This window comes from Drosophila erecta, unplaced genomic scaffold (assembly GCF_003286155.1).
Source record: "Drosophila erecta strain 14021-0224.00,06,07 unplaced genomic scaffold, DereRS2 tig00000092-arrow-pilon, whole genome shotgun sequence".
NCBI classification, from domain to species: Eukaryota; Metazoa; Arthropoda; class Insecta; order Diptera; family Drosophilidae; genus Drosophila; species Drosophila erecta.
This window is the reverse complement of record NW_020825207.1, coordinates 18,102,883-18,127,639: the sequence shown is the minus strand read 5'-3', so window position 1 is coordinate 18,127,639 and position 24,757 is coordinate 18,102,883. Positions and strand designations below refer to the sequence as shown.

Below are 24,757 nucleotides of genomic sequence, written 5' to 3'. Positions count from 1 at the left end.
AAAACGCATAAGTCTAGGACCTTGAATGATTTTTCAAATTTGATGGCCCAATTGTGGAAAAAGTTAAAAATAACAACAATCATGAATCCTATATCCGAACATCTACCACCCTTCGATCTTTGATTTGATTATTTGTACCCCGTAATCAACAGGTAGAATATCGATGTCCTTTTGCTGACATTTTTAAGAAAGCTTACCTACCGAGTAAAAAAAAAAACATCCTAAGTCAGACTTTTCATTATTTATATATTTTTAATGGAAAAGTGATGGAAATTTAATATTCCAAGTTGTGTTTATCTGTACAGTGGAACCAAGGACACTAGAATCATCTTAGAGCCTTAGAACCCTACTAATGGGATCAACGGAAATTTGAATTCAAAGAATGGTTATATTTTAGGTGTATTTTCCGAGCTCTTGGAACTAATTTATTGTCGTATTATCTGAAGATATCATTTCAGGCCTTAGAACTTTTGAGCATCTTAAGCAACTGGAGCAGTTGAGTTTTAGATCTGAGCAAAAACCACCTTTAATTAGTTGTCTGTGCAGATTAAGATATAAGTGCTGTACTAACCGGCTGGCAGTTTGTGGAGCTACAATTTGATGTTGTCTGCTTTCCAAATCAATTTGGGCTAAGTCAGGATTCTTAGTAACGCCCTCGCTGGATCCAGAATCTGAATCGGTCTCAGGATCCCTTTCGTAAATTTGAGTTGAATCTGGGTTTGGCGTAGATTGGCGCAACATCATTTCACCTAAGGTGGAAGTACGATTATGACGGTAATGCGATTCTATTTTAGTAGTACTCACTCAAATAAGACTCCGCCATTGAGTAGAGCAAGCTGGAACTCATTTGAGGCGCCAATCCGATGACGACCCCATCCACTTTGAACTGATAGTTCTCCGTTCCCTTTTGCCGTTGGTCGTACAGAATGTCCTCGCGCTGGAAACCATTCTCGGAATAGTCGTCGTATAAGACCTCCAGCAAGTCGCTGACCACGTTCCTCGAATTCCCCGGCCTAATCTTTCCGCCAACGGGTTGGGCCAGAATTCTTCCAAATGCCACAAGCAGCAGGGCGAAGACAAACAGCCGGTTGGTGAACTTGCACATGATGTTGCCCAAGCGAAAAGACGCAGGACCGATGTGCTCCAATGGCGTGCGGTGAATGATTCCAGGTTCTCGGCCGCAGTGAAGGCGAGCCCATCTGGACCAGAAGACCAGAAGACCAAGAAAACCCGATTTCTGGACACAGTTCAATGGCCGCCTCCAATCAGCCCAAAGACTTCCGCATTGCCAGGGTGCTGTGGGAACCTTTTGCTCAGCGCATTTCTAATGCTTCCTAGCAGCCACGTACGAAGTCAGTTCCATTCGAGACGAGCTATCTGCCTATGTGATTTGTGGTCAATCCTCTCCGGTTCCTCAGCTAACCCATTTTTAGCCGACATTGCATTCAGTTACAAGAAGAAAAATCTTTAACAAGTTATTTGTGCTCATCTTGCGCGAATGTAAATTAGTTTAGTAACACACATTTTAGAGTAATACCAAAGCAGTTTAAGAAATGGAGCATGTAAGCATGATTCCGAAATAAGTTAACCCAATAACCTCGATTTGAGCCAACTCCAAAAAGATCTCCAAAATCTTCATGGCAGTACTAATTGCCCCGCCTGCATTAGATACACCAAGATCTGTTGACTCTTCCAGTTATCTAGTCTGGGTGCAGTTCTGGGCGCAGGTTCAATGACTTGGCCACAGGAAGGGGCTGGCAGCCACCTTTCAAACTGGTTTCGCACATAAATCTTGTGCACATCGCAAATTACGGAGCACCTGGCCTTTGGCGCTGGACAGTAATTGCCGTTTTGTGGCCCCAGGCTGTCAAGATTCTAGCCTCATCCTTCAGCGCATCATTATGATCGGACTCGAACCGTTAGGTCTAGTGCCCACTTCCGCTGTTGGAACACCTAGAAGGTGACTTACAATGTGAAACTAACTATTAACAGAAAGTAATTAGCAATGTAATGATGCTGAATATAAGTCTCAAGTAAATCGCTGTGCATCGCTGAACTACCCATATTTGCAAGCACATTACTATTACTATTCGTGGCCACCTTCTTACTAACGACCAGTTTTATCCCAGTGTCGATTATGTTTTCGCATTTATTAATAAGACAATTTTGTCGGCTTAGTTCTAGAGTGTGCAATGTATGAAGCTAACATTTAGGCTGGCAGTCTGGCGTTCTCACTCCTCCCCTCAATAGCCCTCGATCTGGCGACAGGCTCCGTAGCTATCACGCCGTTCTCCGCGGGCGCAACGCGCCAGTCCGTCCCGGAGGAGGGTTCGGGATTCGGCCAGGTCGTCGTCGGCCAACAGGTCAAAGCTAACGATCTCCGGTTCCATCGCTTGTGCCCGAGTGGGTTCCTCGTCCAGTTGCCAGGAGCGAGATTGGTCCGAGAAATAGGTAGGGGCGTCGATCGGAGGGTACAGGCCATTGGCTCCTCTGCCAAGATCGCTGCGGTAAAGTGGGACACTAATGGAGCGCGGACTGGCAAAGTCACCGCCAGTCAGACGATTGGTATCCAAATAGCTATCGCCTCTCAGGGAGCGGGAGCTGCGGAAGTACTGCGATCCGGGATGGTTGAAGCTCTCGAGGAGATTCGATCCGGCACTGCTGCTGGCGGAAACGGGGGGCAGAGCTTGAATCAACTCCGGTTCCGCCTCCAAGTGGAAGGGCTTAATCAGCTGCGGCATGGGTATCAGTTGAGGGGGCAGTACGTCCACCTGCTGGCGCTGCAGGCGTTGAGCCTGCTCTGGATCGCTGGCTGAGATGTCCACGTGATAGGGCGTCCGACCCTCGATGAACTCCGGCAGAGGTGCCGCTGGTAGGGATTGTTGATGATTCCGTTGCTGCTGCAACTTCTGGAGCAGACTCTTCTGATAGAACGACTTTAGCGAGTTGCTCCTCGCGGGTTGTTTGCGCTTGAGCGGTCCACCGCCCTTGGTGTTTCCGCGCCCCAGCAGTTCCAGCAGACTGATGCCCTCCTGCGGTCCAGGTGGAATCAGGAGGATCATGAAATTCTCCAGATCGGCGCGAATGTTGTACTGCCCCTCCTGGCGCTGATCGTATGTGACTGTGCGGCGACGCAGTGCATCCTCATCTGCGCTGGGCGACTCCAGAGGAGGCGGCAGTAAAATTGGTTGGCCACTAGATCCGCTGGACTCCAAAGCCTGGGCCGGAGCCATGGCCGGGAAGTGTTCCTCCTGGATGATCTGAGGCACGTCAGGAGTAGGAGCTGGTGGGGTAGATGGCTCCGTTGTGGAGCTCAAGGGGTTTGCTAGACCTGCTGCCAATAGCAGGGGTAGAAGCGTGAAAGTCTTCCAGGCCATCTTCTGTTTGTAGATCACAAGTCTCAGATCTCAGTTCCTCGGGTAAGGTTGCTCCGCTTGGCGTTCTTGACTCGCGCGCTTCTGCCTCGCAACTGATTCCCAGTCCGGTGGGAGAGTTTTCCATGTCGGCGCAGGCGCAACTTTCATATTCTGGCGCTGCCGTCGGCGCTGCACTGAACGAAATAGTGTATAGATTCTTGAATTACCGTTGTAATTTTTTATTTTTTCATTTACAAACAAGTGAGCCACATTTGTTTTTAGGGCTTTTTGAGTGCTCACATTTCACATAATAAAATAATATTATAGTGAAGTCCTGTAGTCCAGGATCAGTAGCCGAGACGATCTAACCATGTCTGTCTGCCCGTCCGGCCGTATGAACGTCGAGATCTCTGGAACTATAAAAGCTTTGAGATTAGGCATTTAGATTCCAGAGACATAGACGCAAGGCAAGTTTCTTAACAGATGTCGCCCACAAACCGCTCAAAACTGTCACGCTCGCACTTCTTAAAAAATTTGTAATTTGTTTTTATTTTATTATTTTTTTTCCAATTTCTACCGAAATTCCAAAAAATGTTGAAATTTCTTGTTCGCACTTCCATTAGCTGAGAAACGGGTATCTGATACTCGGGGAGCTGGACTACAGCATTCTCTTTTGATTTTCTTTCAGTGCAGCTACTCTGCTACTGCGGCTTTCTTCTCTCTGCCCGATTCTCGTTCTGGTTTTGCTTTTATTTATGCCACTTACTTTCCGACCGTCTCTTTTTGTTCGACCGTGCCCATTTCGACGGCGTGACTTGGTAGCCATCTCCTTCTCCGTCCACATCTCGGTTTATTGATATTGGCCAGCCGTTAGGCGGGGCAAGGAGGGCCTGTCACCGCGGTTCCCATAGTCCGGCACAGTGGGGCGTGTAGCTGATTTTCACGCCAATTAGCTAATGAGGAAGCGTTTTGTTACCCATTGAATGAGCTAACAGCCATATCACGTACGCATCCCCAGAAACCGTCACCTGAGCAAACGCTATCAATCCGATCATGAGGGTTCTATTGATTAGATTTATGCCGTCGCCAAACATAGGTGCAGCACTAAATACAGTTGCGAAAAAAATTATTTGTATTATTTACATGGAAACAAAATTTTTAATTCTAGATAAAATAAATTAAGGATGCGGCACCGTTATTAGGAAATACCGATTTTTCGCATAGATCTGGATATTTTCCCTATCCGAATATGAAAATAATTACCGAATAATTATCCCTTTCATTTTTTTTGGTGTGGAAAAATGAGCAGAAAAAAAATGGCACCAAATAATCGATACTTATCGGCGGTTCATTTTGGTAAAAAGCACACGGTTCGCATATTCTCAGGGAACATGGTTTGAAAGCCTGTAGTCCAAGGAAAGTCCTCATTTAAATGGGAGACACATAGTCAAGCGCATTAGGTTCGCCAAGGAACATTTAAATTGGCCATGCGAAAAATGGAGGAACATTTTATAATCAGATGAGAGCAAGGTTGTTCTTTTTGGAGGCAAAGGATCTCGATCGTTTGTGAGGCACCCTAAGAACACCGAATAGGAACCAAATTACACAGTAAAATCAATTAAACACGGAAGCCCCAGGGTAATGGTATGGGCACGTTTCTCGTACTATGGAGTTGGGCCAATACCTTAGATAAAAACCGTCGTGGATATTTTGGAGACGATGATGCAACCCGTTGCGAATACGATATGGCGCTAAAATGGGTCTGCCAACGAGGCAATGACCCCAAGCGCCAATGGCAGGAAAGCCAAGGATTGGTTCCAAAATAAATATATTCCTGTTTTGGAGTGGCACAGGTCTGGGCCTTAATCCAATCGAAAAAATGTGGTTGGATATTAGGAATGCAGTTGTAGCTTCTAAGCCAACTAAGAACGAAAGCCTTTGGGCTGTAATAATGGATTCCTGGAGCAAAATATCCCTGAAACGGTGCCAGGACCTGGTTGACCATGCCAAAACAAAATATTAAATTAGTGGGATAGGCGTAGTTTTAATACGCAAACATTTGTTGTTACTGAATTTGTTACTATTAAGTTTCAAATTGAACATTTAAGCATTTTTCATGAAGTGGTGCTATTTTATTTTTCGCCTAATTTTGTCGTTAATAAAGGTAATAATAAAGTTATTTAAGGTAAGAATAATTAGAACAATTTTAGTTATTTTTTATTTCCTAATAAGTGGATTGTTTACCCTTTCTAAAAAGGTATTTCAGCAACATATATTGAGAAGTCGAATAAATCCCTCTACCCAAATGTTTTTGTAGCACTTAATCTGATTTGGAACTTTCAGCTGTCATCATGGCCTACAAATGTATTTATAAGCGGGCAAACTGTCCACTTTGCGATCTGAAATCACGATACAGGCGGTCAGCAGATAGTCATAAATCAAATGACGAACTCATCTCAAAACTCGGTGTGAGAATTTCACATTTTGTTTTTTGGTTTATTTGTAAATGTCTTGTCTTTAACACAATGTGTGGGGCGAGGTAGCCCGGTTCGAGGGTACATGAATAGATTCCATACAATAAAGCGTGCAGTGGCGCTATGGACGACGTCACATTACAGTTGAATGACATTGGGATTTGGTTTAAAAATAACGAATATGCTTATGTGTTTAAATAATTAGAGGTCTTTGCGGTTATTTGGTTAGAAAAGTTTGTGATCGTGTATTCGTGTGTGTGGAGCATTTAAAACTTGTACAATGGAAATAAAATAAATTAAGCGTGGAAATAATTATTCGATTACGTATAGACGAATATAAAACATTGATTGCTATTCAAGGTTAGCGGAAGCGAGCGTTTTTTAAATATAAGGATTTTGCGTAACCATTGCTAAGGGCTAGAACAAGTAGTAAGCCGCTCTGTTGTTGCATAGTTGAGTTGAGTTTATGGACTGGAACTTGCCTGGCCGCTATTTTAGCCTACTAACTAATACTTATTTGATATCTTAGCAGCAGATCAGATCACTTGTCATGATTACTCGTAAATTCAATTGATCTACAAGGGGTCATTGAAGTTTGGATACAATACAGATGTCAAGTTGGGATTTAACCGTAGAGTTTAAAAATTATCATTGGAAGAGAGCATTACGTAAATAGTCATTGGAAATGTGCCGACAAGGTCCAATGCTTTTGTAGCACTACTATAAAGACCATTTTTAAGTATATTCTAACTAAGAAAAATTATACATAATCTCACAAGAATTGTTTAACTAAACAGCCTCCTTGATATATAGAAAAACTTGCAAAATAACTCGCAACTAATCCAAAATAACCCAATCCGATGCCTTATTTCTCTTTCTTCAATGGCTCCTCCGTTTGTGGTTTATCTGCCTGACTGATTTCGTCTGCCAGCAGAGCCTTCTTCTTGGAGAGCTCCTCCTGCGGCATTCGCTTGTGGACCGTGAAGCAGACCCGGTTGAAATGCTCGCACATCTGGTTTACCACGCTGGCCCCGTATTGCCAGTGACTCAATGTGGTCACAATCAGAAGCAAGTACAGCAAGGGCCTTTCCAGCAACGGAATCCACAGGCTCGTCAAGAAGGAAATGATAAACATTGGCGTCTGCCAATGCCACGCCTCACATCTTGTCACGGACATCTGGGAGACAATCAAACGACACTGAAATAAGAGATACGTAGAAGTATGTCATTTGGTCACCATTTAATTTCGTCAGAAAAATGTTAATATTTGAAAACCCAGCTAAAATCTCTTAAATTTGCTGAATCCAATCTTTACTGTAAGCGCACTAAACTTTGCAACACGAAGGGAACTTCAAGAGCGTTTAAGTTTGTTCCTTAAAATTTGCTCAATCATTGGATCGTTCTCGTGAGGAAAGACGAAAGTGCCGCGGTCTCGTTTCAGATAGCGGTGGGCCCTATCCGAGTACCATCCGTACATCTGGTTGACAGTCATGGGCTGCGGCGTGTTGTGCTTCATCTCGTACTTCTCCTCCACGCCCCTGTCGAGGCTGACTATTTTCCGGGCATTCTGCAGGGACACCGGGTCCAGTTTCTCCCGTATGCGCCGCACCTCTTGGCTCGTGCAATTAAAATAAGGCCAGTCGTGGCGGGCATAAAATTTCAGGGACAATGGACGTTCATACTCCGCGGTCGTGGTGTATATAGTTTCCTTCAGCGATTCGCGGCCACGTTCGTTCAGATTTTCCTCCACCAAATCCTTGGCACAGCGGCGACCCCCGCAACAAAAGGGTGGCATTTCGGACGACTTTCGGTGTGCGTTTTACCAACGTGAAATGCCGATATGGGTCAGGCAAGTCAAATGACTCATTAAATGTGGTTTGTGGCTGTTTGGCAGTTAACTCAGTGCCAAGGGCCAGCGAAAGATGTAGACACACCTACCTTATCTAGATTATGTATGATTTAGGCCACATGCGACACGGGTTGATAAGCGCATTTGTCGTGCTTCTGTTCCCGATTACATTTTAAACGAGAACAATAAGCGACGCATGCCTCTTATCCTAATATTATATAGGTTCTGGGCAGTGATAAACTAATATTAACTTAGACAACTAAATAATGATGTTATGAAAAGATAATTGCACATTTACCCAGGGGTAAAATCGAAGAGTAAACTGAATCAACTTATACGCCATCGCTACGAAAATGTGAAGGACTTACGCTGACGTTGGAAAAGATTGTGCCGCTAAGCATGAAAATAGCTCGTGGATCCTTTTCCATGATGTCGTTCGGCGATACATATGGCCAGGCGAGCAGTATGACGAAGTAGGTGATGAAGGGCCACATGGGTCGAACGGCCTCCCAAAAGGACAGTAGGCGACCTGTGCGATGCGCATAGGAGCTAAAGATAGAAGCAAGGTTAAAATGGGGGTTTGCAAAATTGATTGGTATATCATACTTGTAGACGTTAATAATGACTAGTGGAAGATTAGCCATTGCACTGACATGCAGCACTGCCTCCATGACATTGCCCAATGGCAGGGTTCCGTAGGATCCCAGCGGCAGTTCAAATTTCCAGCGTTCGAAACCCATCCACCAGGTGACCAGGTACATGGCGGTGCTGCCCCACATGCTGAGGTCATAGCCCCAGGGCAGATAGAGGATGCCCGTGTTGTACTTCTCCCAGTGCGAAACGAAGAAGTTGAAGTAGACTGTTAGGCACACGTAGTACATCCTCATGGGTCGCACCGAATATACGCGGCTGCGTCCAAAAATGCTGTATAGGCAAGTCGGGATCAACATGGCGGTATATGAATCCAATCCGTGATCGAAGAGCTCCCCCAGCGGACCAGATAATCCAATGCGGCGGGCCTGTTTGCCATCAATCCCGTCCAGCGTGTATGCTAAAAAGATGTTGATGGCTGTGCAGAGCCAGACCCATGGTGGAATGGGGGTGGTGCCCTCCTCGCCGGAACTGGCTTCAAAGTTCCAGTCGTAGTATGAGAGCAGCACTAGGTTCATGGCGCTGAACAGGAAGCCCAGAAAGGTCATCAGGTTGGGCGCAAACCAGCGCGGAAAGAACTGCAGTGGGTGGCATTGAGATGGTTGTTATGGTGGGTAGCACCCTTATGAGTATTGATTTTTGCATGATATAATTCCGCGGAGCACTCACCTTAACTAGCCAATCCCAAAAGGGATGCATCACATACTGACTCAGCGGTGAGGTATCGATGGCACTGTACTGTAAGTAAAAATTCCAGATTAAAGAGGGGAAACTCATCACCATCATCAGTTTAACGACTATTTCAATAGCTTTCTTTTTTTTCGCATTTTGCTTTGTTTGGTCTGGTGGCTTTCTATAAAAAGAATTTTAATTGAAAACAAGTACGGTGTACAGAGAACTGGTTTTGGTTTCGGGGAATCGGAAAGATATCCCCCTATTGAAGGAGGTACAGCCGCCCACGATGCTTCCTTAGCGAATCCTCTAGCCCACCTTGTAGTTGTCGAACCCATTGATCTGCTCCTGCGTCAGATACTGGTGGTCCATCAATCGTCTGACTAGTTGCCTCATTTTCGATGGTTCCTTAGGGAACTACGAGTGCTTCAGCTTTTTTTAATCTAAGCGTAAGAACACGCGACGGTCTTCAAGAAGGAGAGCACCGAGGAGGCGGGGGTTCTTTGATAAAAGCAACTCCTGGGAGCGTTGGACGTTCTTAGCCGGATGGTCAGAACATGATGACAGAAGTCTAACGTTAATCGAAGTGGACGTAAAAATTCTGGGCACGACTTTCTGCCAGCTATAGCTCGCGTTTATTTTTATTGCGAAAACTGATTTCTGCCGCTTCTGTTGCCGCCGCTGCCGCCGGCTGTTTTTTTATTCACGCTCGCACACGCACACGCACAGTCACCAACACTGACGCACTCCCCTGGGGAGATTTTCCAACACTGAAACAGCGCAGCGCGCAAATATAGTGGTCCAGCAACTCAAAATATTGGAGAGTCCGATCTTTGAGCTACGAAAAGAAAATCAATTTTAAATTTTTCTGTTACGTATTTAAAAATGATTATAAAAATATTATGTACTTTATCACTTGATTAACAGCTGTGTACTCTTTTTTTTGTATTCAGAATGGTGAATATTATATCAAAGTTATATAAATTGAAAATAAATTGAAGATTAACTTTGGATGCTATGGACTGCAGTTTTTCTATTTGAATGACTGCATTTGCCCACACATAGCCATCATCGTTGGTCAATCATGCAATTGTGCTGCATGTGCCTTATATGCCAAGCAATTAAAAATTTATTAAGGAATGCGCTCTAGGCATATAAATTGGAAATTTACTGAAAGCAAAGTATCCCAGTTATGGACGACAGTAATGCAAACAAACAACTCAGTTTCATGTTTAAAACGGTATGGATGGGCTTTATTTATTGTAAGGACGATTCAAAAATTCATGTTACATTCAACAAATCACATTGCGTACAAAAAATACAAAAGAATGCACGAAATAGATCTAACTACTTGGCTTAACAAAATGTGCCTAACTTAAATGCTCTGAGTGAGAAACGAATTGGTTAAGTTAACTAAATGACTGCGGCTACTGCGACTGAAATGAGATAGCTTCCTTGAGTAGGTATCCTGACTAGAATAGTTGCTTTAATAAATTCGCTAAATCGCTAGGCCTACAGATAGGTTAAGTGTACGGTTGTTAATTTGACTTCTTGAGATTCCTCTTGCGTATATTCCCGGGACAGCCGCCGGCGCTGAGGAGATGCAATTTCCAGCCGCCGTCTTGGGGTAGGTGAACATCGTCATGACAGAGGGGACATCGAGCAGCACCCGTTTTCAGTTCTGGAGAGGGGAAATAGTGATGTAGTGTCTCGAGAATTTAACTCAATATCAAAATCCTACCCCGACAATAGTCCTCCATCTGATGCAGTTCATATAGCTGCTTGTGCACCGATTCAGTGCAGCGGACACATACCACGTAGCTTTCCTTGGCATCGCATTCCTCTGAGGAATATTCAAAATGTTAATTATCATAAAGTATTATATTGCAGACTTACTCGTCAGGTGGTAGTTCAAAGCAGCTATCTCCAGCACTTGACTGCATTGTGGGCACTTGGTGAGGAAAGGACAGGCCTTCCAGTAGTGTCGGTCCAGCTGAGTAGCGTCATTGCCAGCACATGACCAGTCACAAAAGGGGCAACGTCTAAAACAATATCAATATTATTGCAGATCCCTTATGAATTGATTTTGGCTACACACATTTTGGGTGTGTTGTCTTCAGTGGACTCCGAGTTGGAAGCGGATCCCTTTCGCGAGTTGGTGACGGAGAGCATGGACCGCTTGAGCTGCTCGTTGTACTGCTGCTTTCCATTGCAGCTGGCATATCCGTTACTGGAGCTGGCCATTGGACCCAGGCAATGACCACTTCGACTATTCATCAGTCGAGAGGCATCTGAGCTGGTGGACGCCTTATCCGCCGGCGGTGTGGCCGCATCACCCGAGCTGTGACCTCCCCCATACTTGCTTGCCTCCAGTAGCTCCTGCTTGCGATCCAGATCCAACTTGTCGAATTCGGTAAAGAGTTGGCGGTACAAGAGGTTTCGACGCGTGATGTCGTCATCCGGAGGCAATTGTTTGCGCACTAGTCGGGGATTTACCTTGTAGACGAGCAGCAGGATGCGCTCGGCCACCTTTCGCACTGGCTCCGCGGGATGATGGATGCCGGAGCAGCCACACTCGGACAGTGCCCTGCAGGTGAGTCCACTATGCTTGTCCGTGCTGATGCCCTGAGTGTGCACTAGCTGTTCCAGCATCTGCAGCCGACTCATTGCCAGTCGCTGGTGAGTTCCGGATCCAACGCTTCGTGATAGTGCCGGCGCAACCAGGTGCTGCTCCGCAACTTCCGGACAGGCGGCAATGCTGAGGATCGTGTGCTGGGCCAGAGTGTGGAGGCGAGCAGATGGATCGCCGGACTTGGCCAGCAATTCGGGCAGCAGGCGATCCACGCAGCGGGCCACCTCGTTGGAGGAAACTCGACCGGGCACGTACTCTAGGAACAGCATGCGCACCGTCTCAGTGGCCTGGCTAAACACGGAGTAAACGGCGTCCCTTACAGCGCGATGCAGCAGCAGAGCTGCGCTGCGGGCCACTTTGTTGGGACTGGCAGCGTGCTCGTTGCTCGACGGCTCCACCAGGTCGTGCTCCTTAAGGAAGTTACGCAGACGCATCAAGCCATCCTCGCGGTCCTGAAACTGACGCGAATAGAACTGCTCCACCTGCGATTTAATGGCGCGTATTGAATATGTATACTATTGGGTCCAATGGTGGACTCACCAATTCATTGCCAAAGACCAGGATGGGTAGCGCTGCCTGGCGACGCTCGCGGTCGTTCAGTCGCGAGCGTCCCCGGTTCGGATCTGCTTCCAGTAGCGCGTTGCCTTGGCACTCCCTTAAAAATTCATTAGTATTTGAACTGTGAGCGGTTTGTGTTTTGTTGTATCGGAATGGCAACGTTTACGGATGCGGTTACAATATACATATAGGAGTAGAAAGGTAGGTACAATTAAAAGTAAGTCTACCAAAGTATTGATTTCAAATGTGTTTAAACAATTCCCAATTTAAATTTGTGTGCCTAGCTAGATTAGAAATTGAGTACATACATTATATAAAATTAAATAAAATTGGTTTAACCTATTTTTCTTTTTTGTAGGATTTTAAATATGCATTAAAACTTATAAACACTTTTTTTTTGTAATATCCAGAAGCCATTTAAGTATCATTTTCGATCTTTAAAATCTAAGCGCGAGTTCAATTTTAAATTTCAAGAGTTGACGGGCAGTGTTCTTTCTAACGGTCGCTAGTGTTGACAAACATTCAAACTACGAATACGAGTACTGAGTCATCATGCAACTCTGTAATGGACAGCTGTTTCGAGTAAACAAACGAAGTAATTACTATTCCACAATTGTTTACGTATTTATTAGACACCCACACAACGATTACGCTTCAAACTACGCTCGGTACTCACTGTCGCAGCGTGGGAATGGCCCGCTCCTCGTAATCTTCATAGGAGTTGCGTGGCACGCTCTTGTTGCGCCTGCGCAGCGATCCCTGGCGGCTGGACATGGGTGAGCTGTGCCTCGAGGGCAGACGTGGCGACTGCGGCAGCTCGTCGTGGGACTTGCGCCAGCCCCCTAGCGTGGGAGTGGGCGTGGCCTGCAAGGAGGTGGGCGCAGGAGCGGGTGCAGGAGCAGGCGCAGGAGCTGTCACCGTATTATCGTTACCGGGCTGGGAGCCATCCGTCGAGGACTTGTCCTCTAAGCTAAGACTCGTTATGCTCTTGGGACTGAAGGTGGCCTCCGCTAGTGCCTGTGCCACATCCTGCAGGCTGGGAGCTGACGGCAGACTGGGCTTCCCACCCGCATAGATCTCACAGCTTTGGTCATTGGAGCTTAAGGCCACGCCCTGCGGTTCCAGAAGCTGATGCACTTGCAATTGCCGAAGTACTGCCGCCCGGTACATCTCGATCTGCTCCTTGCGAAGCCTGGCCGTGGTAAAGTCCTCCTGCTGAACAGCCTGCCTCTTGGCCAGAGCATAGCGTCCCAAACGTTCGCCGGCAGTCCTTAAAGCTGTCATGCATAGCTTCAGTTTGCGGGCGTACTCGAACCTTTCTGAGTTTACGGCCAAAACTTTTCGCTGCTCCAACTCTCGTATGCTCTTCACTATTGACTCCTCCACGTACATGGAGAAGAGCAGGTCATCACAGATGGAGGCCAGGGCCAGTTCTCCGGTGGCCGTGTCCAACGGCGGGGCCTCGTTGGCCAAGTGCTCGTCTCCGTTGCCATTATTCGGCCCTACTTCCAGATCCTCGCCAAGGACATTAACCGCTAGTAGGGATATCTGGCCTGTGTCATTGTAGTCGTTTCCTTGGACGCCAATCAGACGCAGCTTGAGATGAGTGCCTCTACGTGGACACACGGTGACGCTTTGCAGCTCCCGGGACTTGTAGTTGGTGTTCGCATTATCCGCTAAGGCTACAAAACCCAGAAAGTCGAAGTACTGCGACGATGGAGTGCTGGGCAGGGATTTGGGCGAGTAGTGCAGCCACAGTTCTACTTTCTCAGCTGGATGAAGAGAAAACATTATAGGGAGACTTTAAGCTGTCAGTAAATAGGTTGCTTATTATTTCTTGTTTCATTTAAAATCATAGATCATATTAGCGATCAGACATACATACGTCGTTTATTTCTGTACGTTTATTATGCTTGTAGCGAATTCCACTTAATTTAGCACATTAACTTACGGATAAGATACTGGTGAGCCAGGAGCTGGATGCGATAGATTTTGGCCGGCTGCTGAAATCGGAGGATAATGTCATGTGAGGTGAGGCTGCCGTTCGAAGCACTTCGCCATCCGTGAACTGTGGGCCCGTGATTGTTAAGCTCGCTGGCCGGAAAGTTAACATCCTCATCTGAAAGACAAGCGATATGACCGAATCATCGTTACTTTGATCAGGTTATAAACTAAGAATAGGTGGCCAGGTGACTGTTATTCTCTTAATCAATCTCTTTTTCGCGTATTCAGTTAAATTTTTCGACATAATAATCGTTATTTTTCGTTCTCTTTCGCTTGCTACGCTAAACAACAGCAGCGGTCAAAACGAACCTGAAAAATCTTTTAAATATTCCAAAACAGCTTATAACTTCTGTAGGTCATAAAACGTATGAAATGAAAAGCATAAACGAAAACATTTATACGTTAAGTTTCACCAACTTGCCCTATTAATTCGAACCCAGCTGTAGAAGTCAAACCCTATCTCCCTTGTTGTTCTCTATCTCTATCTCTGGGCTCCACTCTCTTCTATTTTCTATTTAAGCGATGTGAAGCAACATGCTAGTTTAGTCGTCGCTCAGCCGCTTGTGCTCTGTTACTGAATCTGGTAGTATTATTATAGCAATTGAAATGCCGGAGGGTTACACGAAAGCCACTGCCTGGCTGCAAATCCACAGCCTGCTGAACAGTATCAACCACATGCTCATCTTTCTGGTGGCCGTCTTCTTTTTCTTCCTGGCGCGCAGTCTGGAGTTCAAGGACACCGCCATGCATATGTTTATGACGGGCATTGGGGTGAGTACGCTGCGATAAGCACTTGGCCACATAATCAATAGTGTTAGATTGACCTGGATAACACGGGCATGCAACGTCACTTGTTATCTTATCGAACTTGATCTGAATTAAAAGGCTTTCCTTGCTTTCGCCAGTTCCACGTCCTTATCGCCCAGGCCATGATGTCACACTCGAAAGTGAATCCGCTCACCCGTTGGCTGTCGCACCGAAACAAGTCGCGCTTTCACGCCATCCTGCAGATTGTGGGTGGCTCTATGGTTCTGTTGGGATCCCTGGGCAAATTTTCCAGCAAGGAGGTGCACTTCAACACCTGGCACGGCCGAGTGGGTGAGTAAATAATTAGGTTAATTCAGAAAATCAATTAAAGCTGACATTTTGCAGGAGGAGCTGCTTCTTTTTTCTGCGCGGCCAGCATTGTGGGCGGTTTTGTCAACTATTTCCAGCCCAAGTTCGCCCTGAATGTGATGCCTTCATCGGAGCTTCGCTTCCGCCATAATCTATTTGGCTTGGTCACCTTCAGCCTGGGCATGGGCGCCATTACCCTTGGCTACTACTCGAAATTCTTCTCCAAGTATGTGGACACAGATTTTATTCCCGGCATGATGCTGATCACCGTCCTGGTTTATGGACTCACCATCATTGCGCCGGTATCATCGCTCCTAACTAAACTTAAGTATCGGTCCAAAAGGAAAGCGGTGAATCAAGGCTAACCGAAATTTTGTCTGGTTCTAGTATGAAAATAAAGAGCTTGGCGTTTGGCCAAATTGAAATCTCTGGCCGCAACTTAAATTGCACATGCAGACGCAAAAAGAGTCGACAACCCGGCAGTCTGACAATATAATAATGAAATATTACAGTCATCGTGGTTGCAGTGGTTTTAGGCCGTGGTAAATTGGCCGAAACTTTGGCAAATTGATTTAGCATCCTGGCAATATTTAAATGTGACTATTGCCAGCAAATTAACTGCAATTAAAATAGCAGCGCCAGTCTATTTCAAATCCCAACGTCCTGGCGCACCAGGCGTATGCGTGATTTATCGATTTCTCAAGTGCAGCGGGTTTCAAAGGAAGAAAGGGAGGTAGAAAACCTTTAGCCCTCATCCAAATCCTGTCGCAACCAAAAATGCAGTTAGGAACGTAAGCAACGCATAAAAAAGGAAACAAATAAGAAAACTATAAGTTATAGAGTGTTTTGCGGTTTGCAGTCTGAACATCCTCGTATTTTTGTTTACCTGAGGCGAATACCACATTAAAAGGTATTTTCTTGGCCATGTTCACGTCGCGCCGTCAAAAGCGCACTACTTTCCCACTTTTATTAGCTACTCCGCACATAAAGAGAGCACTTATTCTTAAAGCGGCCGTTCGCGAACTGTGTGACCGCGTAATTGTTTATGCTTTATACCGGTGTGCTCTGAAAAGTATACTATAATACCGTTTTAGCTTGGCAAATATACCAAAAACATACTATCACTAACAATACATTTAAATAACGATTATTCAATGATTTATTGCGAAGCATATTTTTTCTCATATTAGAAATATTAATATCATTTACTTATTATTTATTTAGCACATTAAAAGTTACATTTTTAATTCGATACTTTTCGACAGCTATCTAATTTCAATCGACTTCGCTATCGATTTGAGTACAGCTGTTTTGTGTTTCTGAACTGATCAACACTTCTCTAGTTCTAATTGGCATTATTTACACGGGTCTTGAGAACGATTATCATGCCAACAAATGGCCATAAATACAGCATTTTGCTGCCCACCTACAATGAAAAGGATAATTTGCCCATTATAATATGGCTAATTGTGAAATACATGAAGGCAAGGTGAGTACTGGCTGTTCTGAGGTGTAAATTAAGGCATTTAAAGCTCCCCCTATGCAGCGGCTTGGAATACGAGGTGATTGTGATTGATGATGGTAGCCCGGATGGAACACTGGACGTGGCCAAGGACTTGCAAAAGATCTATGGGGAGGACAGGATTGTGCTAAAGCCACGTGGTTCCAAATTGGGACTCGGGACGGCCTACATACATGGCATCAAGCATGCTACCGGCGACTTTATAGTAATTATCGATGCGGATTTGAGTCATCATGTGAGTCTAGATAAGGAGGTTGAATTGATAGATGGGAAAACATATCTACTATTTTTCTCGCTTCAGCCCAAATTCATCCCAGAGTTCATCAAGCTGCAACAGGAGGGAAACTATGACATTGTATCCGGCACTCGGTATGCCGGAAATGGAGGCGTCTTTGGCTGGGATTTCAAGCGCAAGCTCATCTCACGCGGCGCGAATTTTTTGTCTCAGGTGCTCCTACGCCCGAATGCCAGTGATTTGACCGGCTCCTTCAGGCTCTACAAGAAGGATGTCCTGGAGAAATGCATTGCCAGCTGCGTGTCCAAGGGCTACGTGTTCCAAATGGAGATGCTAGTTCGGGCTAGACAGCACGGCTACTCTATCGCCGAGGTGCCCATCACTTTTGTGGACCGCATTTATGGCACCTCCAAGCTTGGCGGGACCGAGATTGTTCAGTTTGCCAAGAACCTTTTGTATCTATTTGCGACCACATAAAGAAAACCACCATTAGCTGAGTAGATTTTTGAATTTTTAATGTTTTTTGGATTTCCTTTGCTTTGTACATTTGGTAAGATTTGCTCAAAGAATTTTACATACATCTAATGAATTATGCATGAGAAATTTGTTTGCCATATTTATAATAATTCAGAGTTCTGCCTTCCTTGGGCTCGTACCCTGTTATGCTTCATTTATAATTTGAATAATGATAACTAGCGTTAATTGATTTAATTACTCAAGTCGAAAACTTTGTGCTGGTTGTCTGGATTGCCGTATAGAGTGCCACAGTCATCGTCGAGGGCGCCCGATCCTCCGCCGTAGTTCTTCAAAGCCAGGGTCAGCAAGGAGTTGCGATCCTTGAGAGCCAGCACCACGAAGGATCCGTTTGGCAGAATCTCACAAGTGCTCACTTGCGCCGGTGGCTTAAACACGGCCAGTGATTTGGCTGCAAGAACAGGAGCTTGACTATACAGTTTAGGAAGGTGAAGTCTTTGGCACATACCCGAATTCAACTCCCACATGCGGACAGCCGAGTCACGTCCCTCCTTGTCGTAGGAGAGTAGTACCTTTCCCAATGGATCCAGCTTCAAGAACGTTACCGGAGCATTGTGACCAATCAAGGTGCTCTTGCAGTTGCCCGTGACCAGATCCCAGATTAGGATTTTGGCATCTTCTAGGCCGGCGATGACGCAAGCGTTCACCTGGGAGATTGCCAGGGAAACTGTGTTGCAGGATGGTTTCCACTTCTTGAACAGAGTGCCGCTCTGTAAGTCGTATACCACAATGAAGTTGGGCGTCGTCGGCTCGTTCAGCTCTTTGGCCACCACGCACACATAGGAGCCCTCGTGGGTGATCGCGGAGAGGGAGGTGATGAAGTCGTGGTGCGGGATTCGGAGGTCATAGAGCAACTTTCTCTGCGATAGGTGCCAAACGAGCAGTGGGAAAGGCTTCTGGGTCTCATCACCGCACACCAAGATCCTAGAAATCAAATCGGAAATTAGCAACTACTTGAATACGAAACATGCCAACCTGTTACCTTCCATCTCCAGAGACCAACAGGGAATTGAGGAAGCGGTCCTCACCCGCCTTGAAGGTGGTCACACAATCGCCCGACTCCAGATTCATCAGATTCACATACATCCGGTTGCGCGATAAGCAAACCAAGTGATTCTGATCGTGCAGACCGAAATACGGCATTTTTTGGTTCATTACGCCTTTGAGAGTTACCTGGATTCAGAAGGAATACTACATTTACATAAGGTACAAGATAAGATATAAAGGCCAATCACCTTGAACTTTCCCTCGTCCAGGTTGATGACGCGGATCTCGCGGCGACACAGGACTGCTGCCTCATAGTTACCCACAGGACACATCGCCGTCGGCTGCTGGATGCCCTGCAGCTCCCGGATTCGACAGCAATTCTTCACGTCCCATATGCAGATCTCAGCTCGGTCTGTGCACATGGAGGCCACATAGCATCCGGGCTGGGGCAGATTCAATAGGACATCGTAGCCCTTGACGGGGACCGCGGATGGGACTGCGTCCTCCGAAGGCTTCTCCTGCTCCGCCTGATTACCGTTCTCCGCATCCAAGTCCGCGTTAAGAATCTCGAGGAAGGCAAACTCGAGCTCATTAGTGTACTCCCACCAGGAGCGTATCTTCTCGTCGTCCTTGAGCTCTGGTGCTTCCCGGAACCGCGTCTTCAGATAATACTTCATCAGCGTGTAGAACTGCTGGCCATCGTAGCTCAGTTCGTGGAGATACTGCTCCAGGAATTGCTTCAGGAAACAGATGTGCACGTATGCGGTGGGGCAGTTCTCGCCGCCGGATTTGGCCAGCCACTCCGCCTGCAGGATGTCGTTCAGCAGGTGCTCCGGTCCCGTGGCGTGCACCTTATTGGCGATCCACTGCAGGTCCGTAAAGTAAAAGCAGTTGAAGAGTATGTCGATCTTGTGAGGCGCCGGATTGTCCTCGATCACGGCACAGAAATGATGATAAGGCAGTTTTAAGTACTTTTGGTAATTGTAGCTGTTGAGAAATGGTTTGTATAAATTGGGATTGTGAAAGCACTGCAATGGCAGGAGAGGAGGAACACTCACGTGTTGGCACCCTGGCTACCCTTGAACTCGCTGTCCTGCCGGTCGAAGTAGTCCCGCAGCGCTTCATGTACCAGCCACTGCTTCTGCGCGTACCTCGCCAGGACCGCTCGTCCAAAGCTCTTGTCCGCTATCCTAATATTCTTAAGACCTAACAGCATTGGTCCCATCAGCCAGCAGAACTTGGACCAGACCTTGAAGGCGACCTGCGCCTCCAGCTGGGTCATTTTCTGGAAAACGCCCAGGCAATCGCTCTCCCGGATGCCCCACGGGGACAGGCGGACGATCAGGAGCAATAGTTCCACCTGATCGGTGGCGAACTTGGACTCCAGGACCTGAAGTATCCGGCTGGAGATGTCGCCGATCTCGCTAATCGGCTGAGCCACATGCCCCAGCCAGGCCAACCACCACAAGGACTTGGCGTGGTAGGGCGTCTTCCCGTGCAGCGTCTTCCATTCGTCGGGCAACTTCAGTGCCCCATTGGCCGCATAGAAGTCTCCGCCGCCCGAGCTGAGGATGTCGTGCCACTGGCGTTCCGTAAATTGTCGCAGTCGCAGGAAGCACCGCTGTGGTATGCCCAACTGCGCCAGCGCGGCTAGCATATCAAAGGAGTCCCCAGCCTCCGTCCCGTCCACATCCTCCCCCTCGTCCGCCAGCTCGCTGATGGTGAGGATCAGTTTGGCGCTGCCCAGCTGCTGCGGAAGCCAATCGAGCAGCTCATCCCGCTGCAGCTCGTCCACGCCGTCGATGATCAGCACGAAGAAGCGCTGTTGCCGGTCAAGGATCTCTCGAATCACTCGAGAATAACCCTCTAGTGTCTGTTTGGAAAAACTACATTAATATCATCGCTCTATGTTGAAATAAAATTTCTATACGTGTGGCACTTGGCATTGATGTCCCGTCTCCAGGACCGACATCTGGTTGGCCATTGAGCCCAGCAATGAAGTGAGATCCGATGAGCGGGCACTGAGATTGGCGTATCTGAAGAGGTAACAAATGGTTAATCAATACTCACGTTTAAAAGTTGATATGATTTTATATCGTACCTCAGTATGAGCTGTGCCTCCGGCTTCCAGCGGTGGACATTCTCCATGATCTTGGAGACCAATACACTCTTGCCACTACCCCGTGCCCCGGATACGACCAGCGGTTGGGCGGTGCTGTCGCGGATGTAGCGCTTCACGTCGTTCATGATGTCGAAGTTGGCTGAGTTCTGTGCCAAAAGCTTGGAGTAGTGGCCCACCAGGCGAAGCTCCTCGAGCAGCACGCGGTCCACGCCCAGCGTATTGTAGGGGATGCTGTTCTTCTGCTGGTGCTCCTCGAAGATCCCGGCCAGCGTCTTGTCCAGCAGACTCTCGATCACCGCCGACAATTCCTCGTCCAGGATGCTCATCGTGGGCAACATACGTATGAGGTTTTTCTCGCTCAACTGGCTCTTGAGACCGGAGTACACATGGCTGAGCCTCCGTTGCACCTCCAGCTCCAAAGGGCTGGCATTCTCCGACGGCCGTGCCACCTGACTGCCCGTCTGGATCCAGATACAGCGCTTGGCCAGCTCCTGGCTCATCAGAACCGTGTTATTGATCTCCTGCTCCACCACAGTGGTCAGATACGAGTCCTTGACGTCGTCGGAGAAGAGACGCAAGAGGACCGCCAGTAGCTCGTTCAGTTCCCCGTTCACCTGGCTTGAGTAGGGATCCACCTGTTGGGCATGGAGTCGATGGCACATGGGCTGGTACGAGTTGTCAATGGTGTACCATTTCTCCAGGAGCAGACGCTCTTCCTCACTAGCGGTGCCCAGCACCGAGGTGAAGTCCTGGCTCTCGATGGTCAGCGGCAGCATCGGTGTGCCCAGGGTGGCGCCCAAGAACAGAACGGGGATCACATACGCTCCGGCCGAGTGGCGCGTGATCTCGCACAGACAGTTGGCCGCTTCCTCGTGACCGCCCTGCGCCTCCAGCGGCGTTTGGGTCCAGCGCTTCGCCTCCTGCAGGCGGGAGAAATCCTTCCTGGCATTGCCATTTCCCGGCTCCGTCTCCGGCTCGCTGTCGTGAACATCGGCGATGATGAAGTCAAAGCCACGGCTTTGGCACTTGCTCTTGAAATGCTTGTACAGGCTGTGGACGACCCGCTTGTGCTTCTTGTACTCGGTGCTGTTGTCCGCCAGGATGTAGACCACGATCTTCTTGTCCCGCTCAATCTTGCGGCCGGGCGGCGGCTTGCCCTGCAGCACGCTCAGGTTTCCGGCTCCGGGATTGGCATTGGCCACGTCACTGGGCGCCTGCGCCCCCTGTGGTGTGGTGCTATTTGAATCTGTAGGGAGAGGAAGTTCGCTTAGTTTGTAATTGAGTTTCATTAATATATCTATGTGTCTAGATTCTAACTCATCTTCTAGACTTTACAATCATATTGAGCGGAGCTTAGAAAACCCAAGACAAGCTTGATCAATTTATATTTAATAGTATGGTAGAATTATTGTAGTGTCTTTGGTAGAACACAGTACAAAACTCAACAATATTTCACATTGGCCTTCAAAATAAGCAGGTCTTAACTATTTTCAAAACATGTCACTCACCCTTCTCTGCTCCCCCTGGCTTTCCCGGGCCCGTTGGTGGCTGCATCTGGACCTGCTGGTTTCCGTTGGCCTCCGGCAGCGGTGTCGCCTCCGGAAGTGCCTCCACGGCGGCCAAGGGAGCCCGCATTCCATCACCAGCACTCGAATCGGCGGAGATCAGGGTGTTCTTCTGTTCCGCCTCCTGGTAAGGAGGTGAGCTGCAACCACAACAATATTACAATCCAGGCAATTGATACACGGGCGGGAGAACCTACTCGTCTGACTTTTCGGAGGCACTATCCTTGTCCTTCTTTTTCTTCTGGCCGGAACTGCACACGTTGCCCATTGCGGTCGCTTAAGTCCCTACTCTTTAAATTACAATTGACTATTGATGTCCTGCAAGGGATAGTAGAAGAACATCAGTTTCTGAGAGATTGACAGAGATTGCGGTTATCAAATGTATCTATAGATATACAAGCATCTGTTGTATCCTTATATTAATTGGTTGATATGGAATACACGGATTGTGCTTTTTGATTTACTTGGGGCTGAAACCCGTTTTCATTATCCTGCCTTCCTTGCAACAGCTAAAAGTGGTTCTTTCGAAGGATCTGGGAACTTTAAAGCTGCTCACTGTATCTCACACCCATATCGATTAGAAAGCCCTCGAGGTTTCATCCTTTCATCCTTGTGTGGAGTAAATTGTATTTGTTCATCGTGTTTATGAACCGTATGGCATGTGTTTGGCCACGACAATGATAACTAATATGAGATATGAACTTGCTAATGGGCACCATATTTGCACAATATTAATTAAGGAACCCCCCAGCTGTTGGGGACTTTCCAACGCGCAGATGAACTCAGAATACTAACGGATATTCGATCTCGTTTGAAGGATGTTTCCTATGAGGTTGTACAGATCACTAATCCTCGTAGTTTTCCGCACTCGGCCTTGAATAGTTAATAACTGTCATATACACGTATAGATTTCCACAACAGGTCAATGACAAAAACAAAGTGCCTGGGGACACGGAGCACATCCTGTGCGAGCGAGATGGGGCGAGTCCGGGAGAGAGATAGCAGAGAGAAAAGCTTTCGCTTTCTCTTTCTCTTGCTCCTTCTCTGGGGAGGCGAACGCATGCTCTCTGCGAGAACTTTTGTAGAGAATTTCTGCGTTGAATTGGCATTGGCGTTAATCAAGTGGTCGAGTGAACTGGCCCAAGTGGGTGGTGCTGGTGGTGGTGGTGGTGGGTGGTGAATGGTCTATATGGTGGGTTCTGCTGGGTCTGGGTCTGGGTCTCGTCTCGGATTTATTGCGGGCAATGCGCTTGGCTGGATTTTTGTGTACACGCTTGAAAATTGTTGACGCGCGAGCCCCCCGTTTTCGATACCACCGATGGATGATGGATGATGGATGCCTGGTTTGGGAACTACTTTATTGGATTCAGAATATGTTTGCGATCGTTCGATTCACAATACACACAGCATTGGTCTTTCGCGACCGATTTGAATTCCCCTGCGGGGCGGGAGGGGCTTTAAAAATCGCTAAAAATAAATTCCCTATATACACAGAATCTATATGTTTTTGAATCGGTTAGTTCGACATTTTGTCGCAGCGGACTGCGAAGTGGTTCAATATCAATTAATTTGTCACAGATTCGCTCGCATCTCCGTTCGCAGATGCGATTTGCACTGGCACCCAGTCGATTCGGTGTGTATGCATCGTTTAGTTGGTTATTTGATTTATTTTAATACACAAATTTGCGCCACTTACTTTTCTTTACGCGCTTTTCACATGCGCCCCCCGGAAAACCCGCCGCACCCCACCGAACGGAGTCTAAAACATTTCCACCCACCGCACTTGCACTTTGCTCAATTAATTGCCTAATCAAAATGTTTCTTGCACACACGCCGCGAAGACATTTCGTCGGAAAAGTGTATCTTTCGAGTGCGTTTTCCCCGCTTTCCCCGCTCTCTCCACTATATTTTTTGGATTTTCGGATGGCAGTGCGCGCCTCGACTAGTTTTTCCTTGTCCCGCCGCTGTGCGTCGTCGTGGTGCTCGGCGCTCCGGATTTTCACTGCTTCTGATTCCGTTGGAAAATCGGTCGCCAGCGAGTGCGTGCGGCGGAAAGCTCTAGTTCCGGAGCTTTCCCGACCTCCGCGCTCTCGGAGCTTTCCGCGACGAGGGCTGCAGTTCGTTCAAAGACGGGATAAGCTGAATTACCGTTAGGTCGCACGGTGGAACTCGACCTGGAGAGTCCAAGCCATATTGCTCATTTGACTTTAAATTAATTTATAGTAGTAGAGAGTTTTGATCTTTTATATTACAAATGATATGGGATATAAATAAAACATTTTATTTGTTATGGCTCAAAGTGGTGGAAAAATGTAAATACTCGAATGGAATTGGTGCACTTATTGAATATTTTTTACTTTTCTGAATTACTTTTTCTGAATTTTATAATTTAATCAAGAAACCCCTTTTATTTTCCTCTTCTATTTTCGATAGTTATAATTGTGTTAGCTAAATGATCTTTAGAATGTATCGATTGTATC

General features: G+C 47.0%; 8 protein-coding genes across 12 annotated transcripts; 2 read left to right on the top strand and 6 right to left on the bottom strand.

The window, feature by feature from the left end:
• Positions 1-353: 353 nt before the first annotated feature.
• Positions 354-1,185, bottom strand: LOC6549313. The gene is made up of 3 exons (XM_001974199.3): positions 805-1,185; positions 572-749; positions 354-509 (listed from the first exon to the last, which is right to left on the bottom strand). Exons 1-3 carry the CDS (start codon positions 1,103-1,105, stop codon positions 455-457), a joined length of 534 nt encoding a protein of 177 aa, XP_001974235.1. The 5' UTR covers positions 1,106-1,185; the 3' UTR covers positions 354-454.
• Positions 1,186-2,128: 943 nt separating this feature from the next.
• On the bottom strand, positions 2,129-3,511 carry LOC6549197. The gene has a single exon (XM_001974200.3). The coding sequence runs from the start codon at positions 3,375-3,377 to the stop codon at positions 2,244-2,246; it is 1,134 nt and encodes a 377-aa protein (XP_001974236.1). The 5' UTR covers positions 3,378-3,511; the 3' UTR covers positions 2,129-2,243.
• A 2,320-nt stretch (positions 3,512-5,831) lies between these two features.
• Positions 5,832-9,768, bottom strand: LOC6549198 (ethanolaminephosphotransferase 1). The gene is made up of 5 exons (XM_015156468.2): positions 9,321-9,768; positions 9,000-9,068; positions 8,286-8,908; positions 8,048-8,228; positions 5,832-7,028 (listed from the first exon to the last, which is right to left on the bottom strand). Exons 1-5 carry the CDS (start codon positions 9,396-9,398, stop codon positions 6,696-6,698), a joined length of 1,284 nt encoding a protein of 427 aa, XP_015011954.1. The 5' UTR covers positions 9,399-9,768; the 3' UTR covers positions 5,832-6,695.
• On the bottom strand, positions 7,056-7,747 carry LOC26526074. The gene has a single exon (XM_015157247.2). The coding sequence runs from the start codon at positions 7,623-7,625 to the stop codon at positions 7,182-7,184; it is 444 nt and encodes a 147-aa protein (XP_015012733.1). The 5' UTR covers positions 7,626-7,747; the 3' UTR covers positions 7,056-7,181.
• Positions 9,769-10,170: 402 nt separating the features above from the next.
• Positions 10,171-16,353, bottom strand: LOC6549199 (centrosomal protein of 104 kDa). The gene is made up of 8 exons (XM_001974202.3): positions 16,199-16,353; positions 14,144-14,311; positions 12,869-13,964; positions 12,175-12,289; positions 11,101-12,116; positions 10,899-11,044; positions 10,744-10,845; positions 10,171-10,683 (listed from the first exon to the last, which is right to left on the bottom strand). The coding sequence occupies exons 1-8, from the start codon at positions 16,236-16,238 to the stop codon at positions 10,541-10,543; spliced, it is 2,826 nt and encodes a 941-aa protein (XP_001974238.1). The 5' UTR covers positions 16,239-16,353; the 3' UTR covers positions 10,171-10,540.
• LOC6549200 lies at positions 12,588-15,737 on the top strand. Of its 5 annotated transcripts, none has more exons than XM_026980673.1 (4): positions 12,588-12,787; positions 14,795-14,967; positions 15,102-15,294; positions 15,349-15,737. In XM_026980673.1, exons 1-4 carry the CDS (start codon positions 12,745-12,747, stop codon positions 15,675-15,677), a joined length of 738 nt encoding a protein of 245 aa, XP_026836474.1. In that variant the 5' UTR covers positions 12,588-12,744; the 3' UTR covers positions 15,678-15,737. The 5 variants fall into 5 exon arrangements, with proteins under 5 accessions (XP_026836474.1, XP_001974239.1, XP_026836477.1 ...); XM_001974203.3 differs by having other exon boundaries at positions 12,737-12,787; positions 14,717-14,967; XM_026980676.1 differs by having other exon boundaries at positions 12,740-12,787; positions 14,919-14,967.
• Positions 16,354-16,595: 242 nt separating the features above from the next.
• Positions 16,596-17,569, top strand: LOC6549201 (probable dolichol-phosphate mannosyltransferase). Its single transcript, XM_001974204.3, has 3 exons — positions 16,596-16,801; positions 16,859-17,069; positions 17,136-17,569. The coding sequence occupies exons 1-3, from the start codon at positions 16,698-16,700 to the stop codon at positions 17,544-17,546; spliced, it is 726 nt and encodes a 241-aa protein (XP_001974240.1). The 5' UTR covers positions 16,596-16,697; the 3' UTR covers positions 17,547-17,569.
• Positions 17,567-24,565, bottom strand: LOC6549202. The gene is made up of 10 exons (XM_001974205.3): positions 23,974-24,565; positions 22,475-22,595; positions 22,221-22,417; positions 20,692-21,958; positions 20,521-20,626; positions 19,649-20,463; positions 18,839-19,577; positions 18,586-18,776; positions 18,052-18,527; positions 17,567-17,994 (listed from the first exon to the last, which is right to left on the bottom strand). The coding sequence occupies exons 2-10, from the start codon at positions 22,543-22,545 to the stop codon at positions 17,777-17,779; spliced, it is 4,080 nt and encodes a 1,359-aa protein (XP_001974241.1). The 5' UTR covers positions 22,546-22,595; positions 23,974-24,565; the 3' UTR covers positions 17,567-17,776.
• Positions 24,566-24,757: the final 192 nt, after the last annotated feature.

Bases quoted from the DNA above. Each gene is read 5' to 3' on its own strand.
- LOC26526074 (XM_015157247.2), bottom strand. From the start codon at position 7,625: ATGCCACCCTTTTGTTGCGGGGGTCGCCGCTGTGCCAAGGATTTGGTG.
- LOC6549197 (XM_001974200.3), bottom strand. From the start codon at position 3,377: ATGGCCTGGAAGACTTTCACGCTTCTACCCCTGCTATTGGCAGCAGGT.
- LOC6549200 (XM_026980673.1), top strand. From the start codon at position 12,745: ATGCAACTCTGTAATGGACAGCTGTTTCGAGTAAACAAACGAA. The intron at 12,788-14,794 runs GTAATTACTATT...GTATTATTATAG, and splicing joins GTTTCGAGTAAACAAACGAA to CAATTGAAATGCCGGAGGGT. The intron at 15,295-15,348 runs GTGAGTAAATAA...GACATTTTGCAG, and splicing joins CACCTGGCACGGCCGAGTGG to GAGGAGCTGCTTCTTTTTTC.
- LOC6549202 (XM_001974205.3), bottom strand. From the start codon at position 22,545: ATGGGCAACGTGTGCAGTTCCGGCCAGAAGAAAAAGAAGGACAAGGAT. The intron at 20,464-20,520 runs GTATAGAAATTT...TTTTCCAAACAG, and splicing joins ATCAATGCCAAGTGCCACAC to ACACTAGAGGGTTATTCTCG. The intron at 19,578-19,648 runs GTGAGTGTTCCT...ATTTCTCAACAG, and splicing joins GGTAGCCAGGGTGCCAACAC to CTACAATTACCAAAAGTACT.
- LOC6549199 (XM_001974202.3), bottom strand. From the start codon at position 16,238: ATGGCCAAGAAAATACCTTTTAATGTGGTATTCGCCTCAG. The intron at 13,965-14,143 runs GTAAGTTAATGT...CTCTTCATCCAG, and splicing joins GGCTCACCAGTATCTTATCC to CTGAGAAAGTAGAACTGTGG. The intron at 12,290-12,868 runs GTGAGTACCGAG...TGAATTTTTAAG, and splicing joins GCCATTCCCACGCTGCGACA to GGAGTGCCAAGGCAACGCGC.
- LOC6549198 (XM_015156468.2), bottom strand. From the start codon at position 9,398: ATGAGGCAACTAGTCAGACGATTGATGGACCACCAGTATCTGACGCAG. The intron at 8,229-8,285 runs GTATGATATACC...TTCTATCTTTAG, and splicing joins GTCATTATTAACGTCTACAA to CTCCTATGCGCATCGCACAG. The intron at 7,029-8,047 runs GTAAGTCCTTCA...CTCTTATTTCAG, and splicing joins CAATCTTTTCCAACGTCAGC to TGTCGTTTGATTGTCTCCCA.
- LOC6549201 (XM_001974204.3), top strand. From the start codon at position 16,698: ATGCCAACAAATGGCCATAAATACAGCATTTTGCTGCCCACCTACAAT. The intron at 16,802-16,858 runs GTGAGTACTGGC...CCCCCTATGCAG, and splicing joins GTGAAATACATGAAGGCAAG to CGGCTTGGAATACGAGGTGA. The intron at 17,070-17,135 runs GTGAGTCTAGAT...TTCTCGCTTCAG, and splicing joins ATGCGGATTTGAGTCATCAT to CCCAAATTCATCCCAGAGTT.
- LOC6549313 (XM_001974199.3), bottom strand. From the start codon at position 1,105: ATGTGCAAGTTCACCAACCGGCTGTTTGTCTTCGCCCTGCTGCTTGTG. The intron at 750-804 runs GTGAGTACTACT...CTTCCACCTTAG, and splicing joins AATGGCGGAGTCTTATTTGA to GTGAAATGATGTTGCGCCAA. The intron at 510-571 runs GTTAGTACAGCA...GTTTTTGCTCAG, and splicing joins GCTCCACAAACTGCCAGCCG to ATCTAAAACTCAACTGCTCC.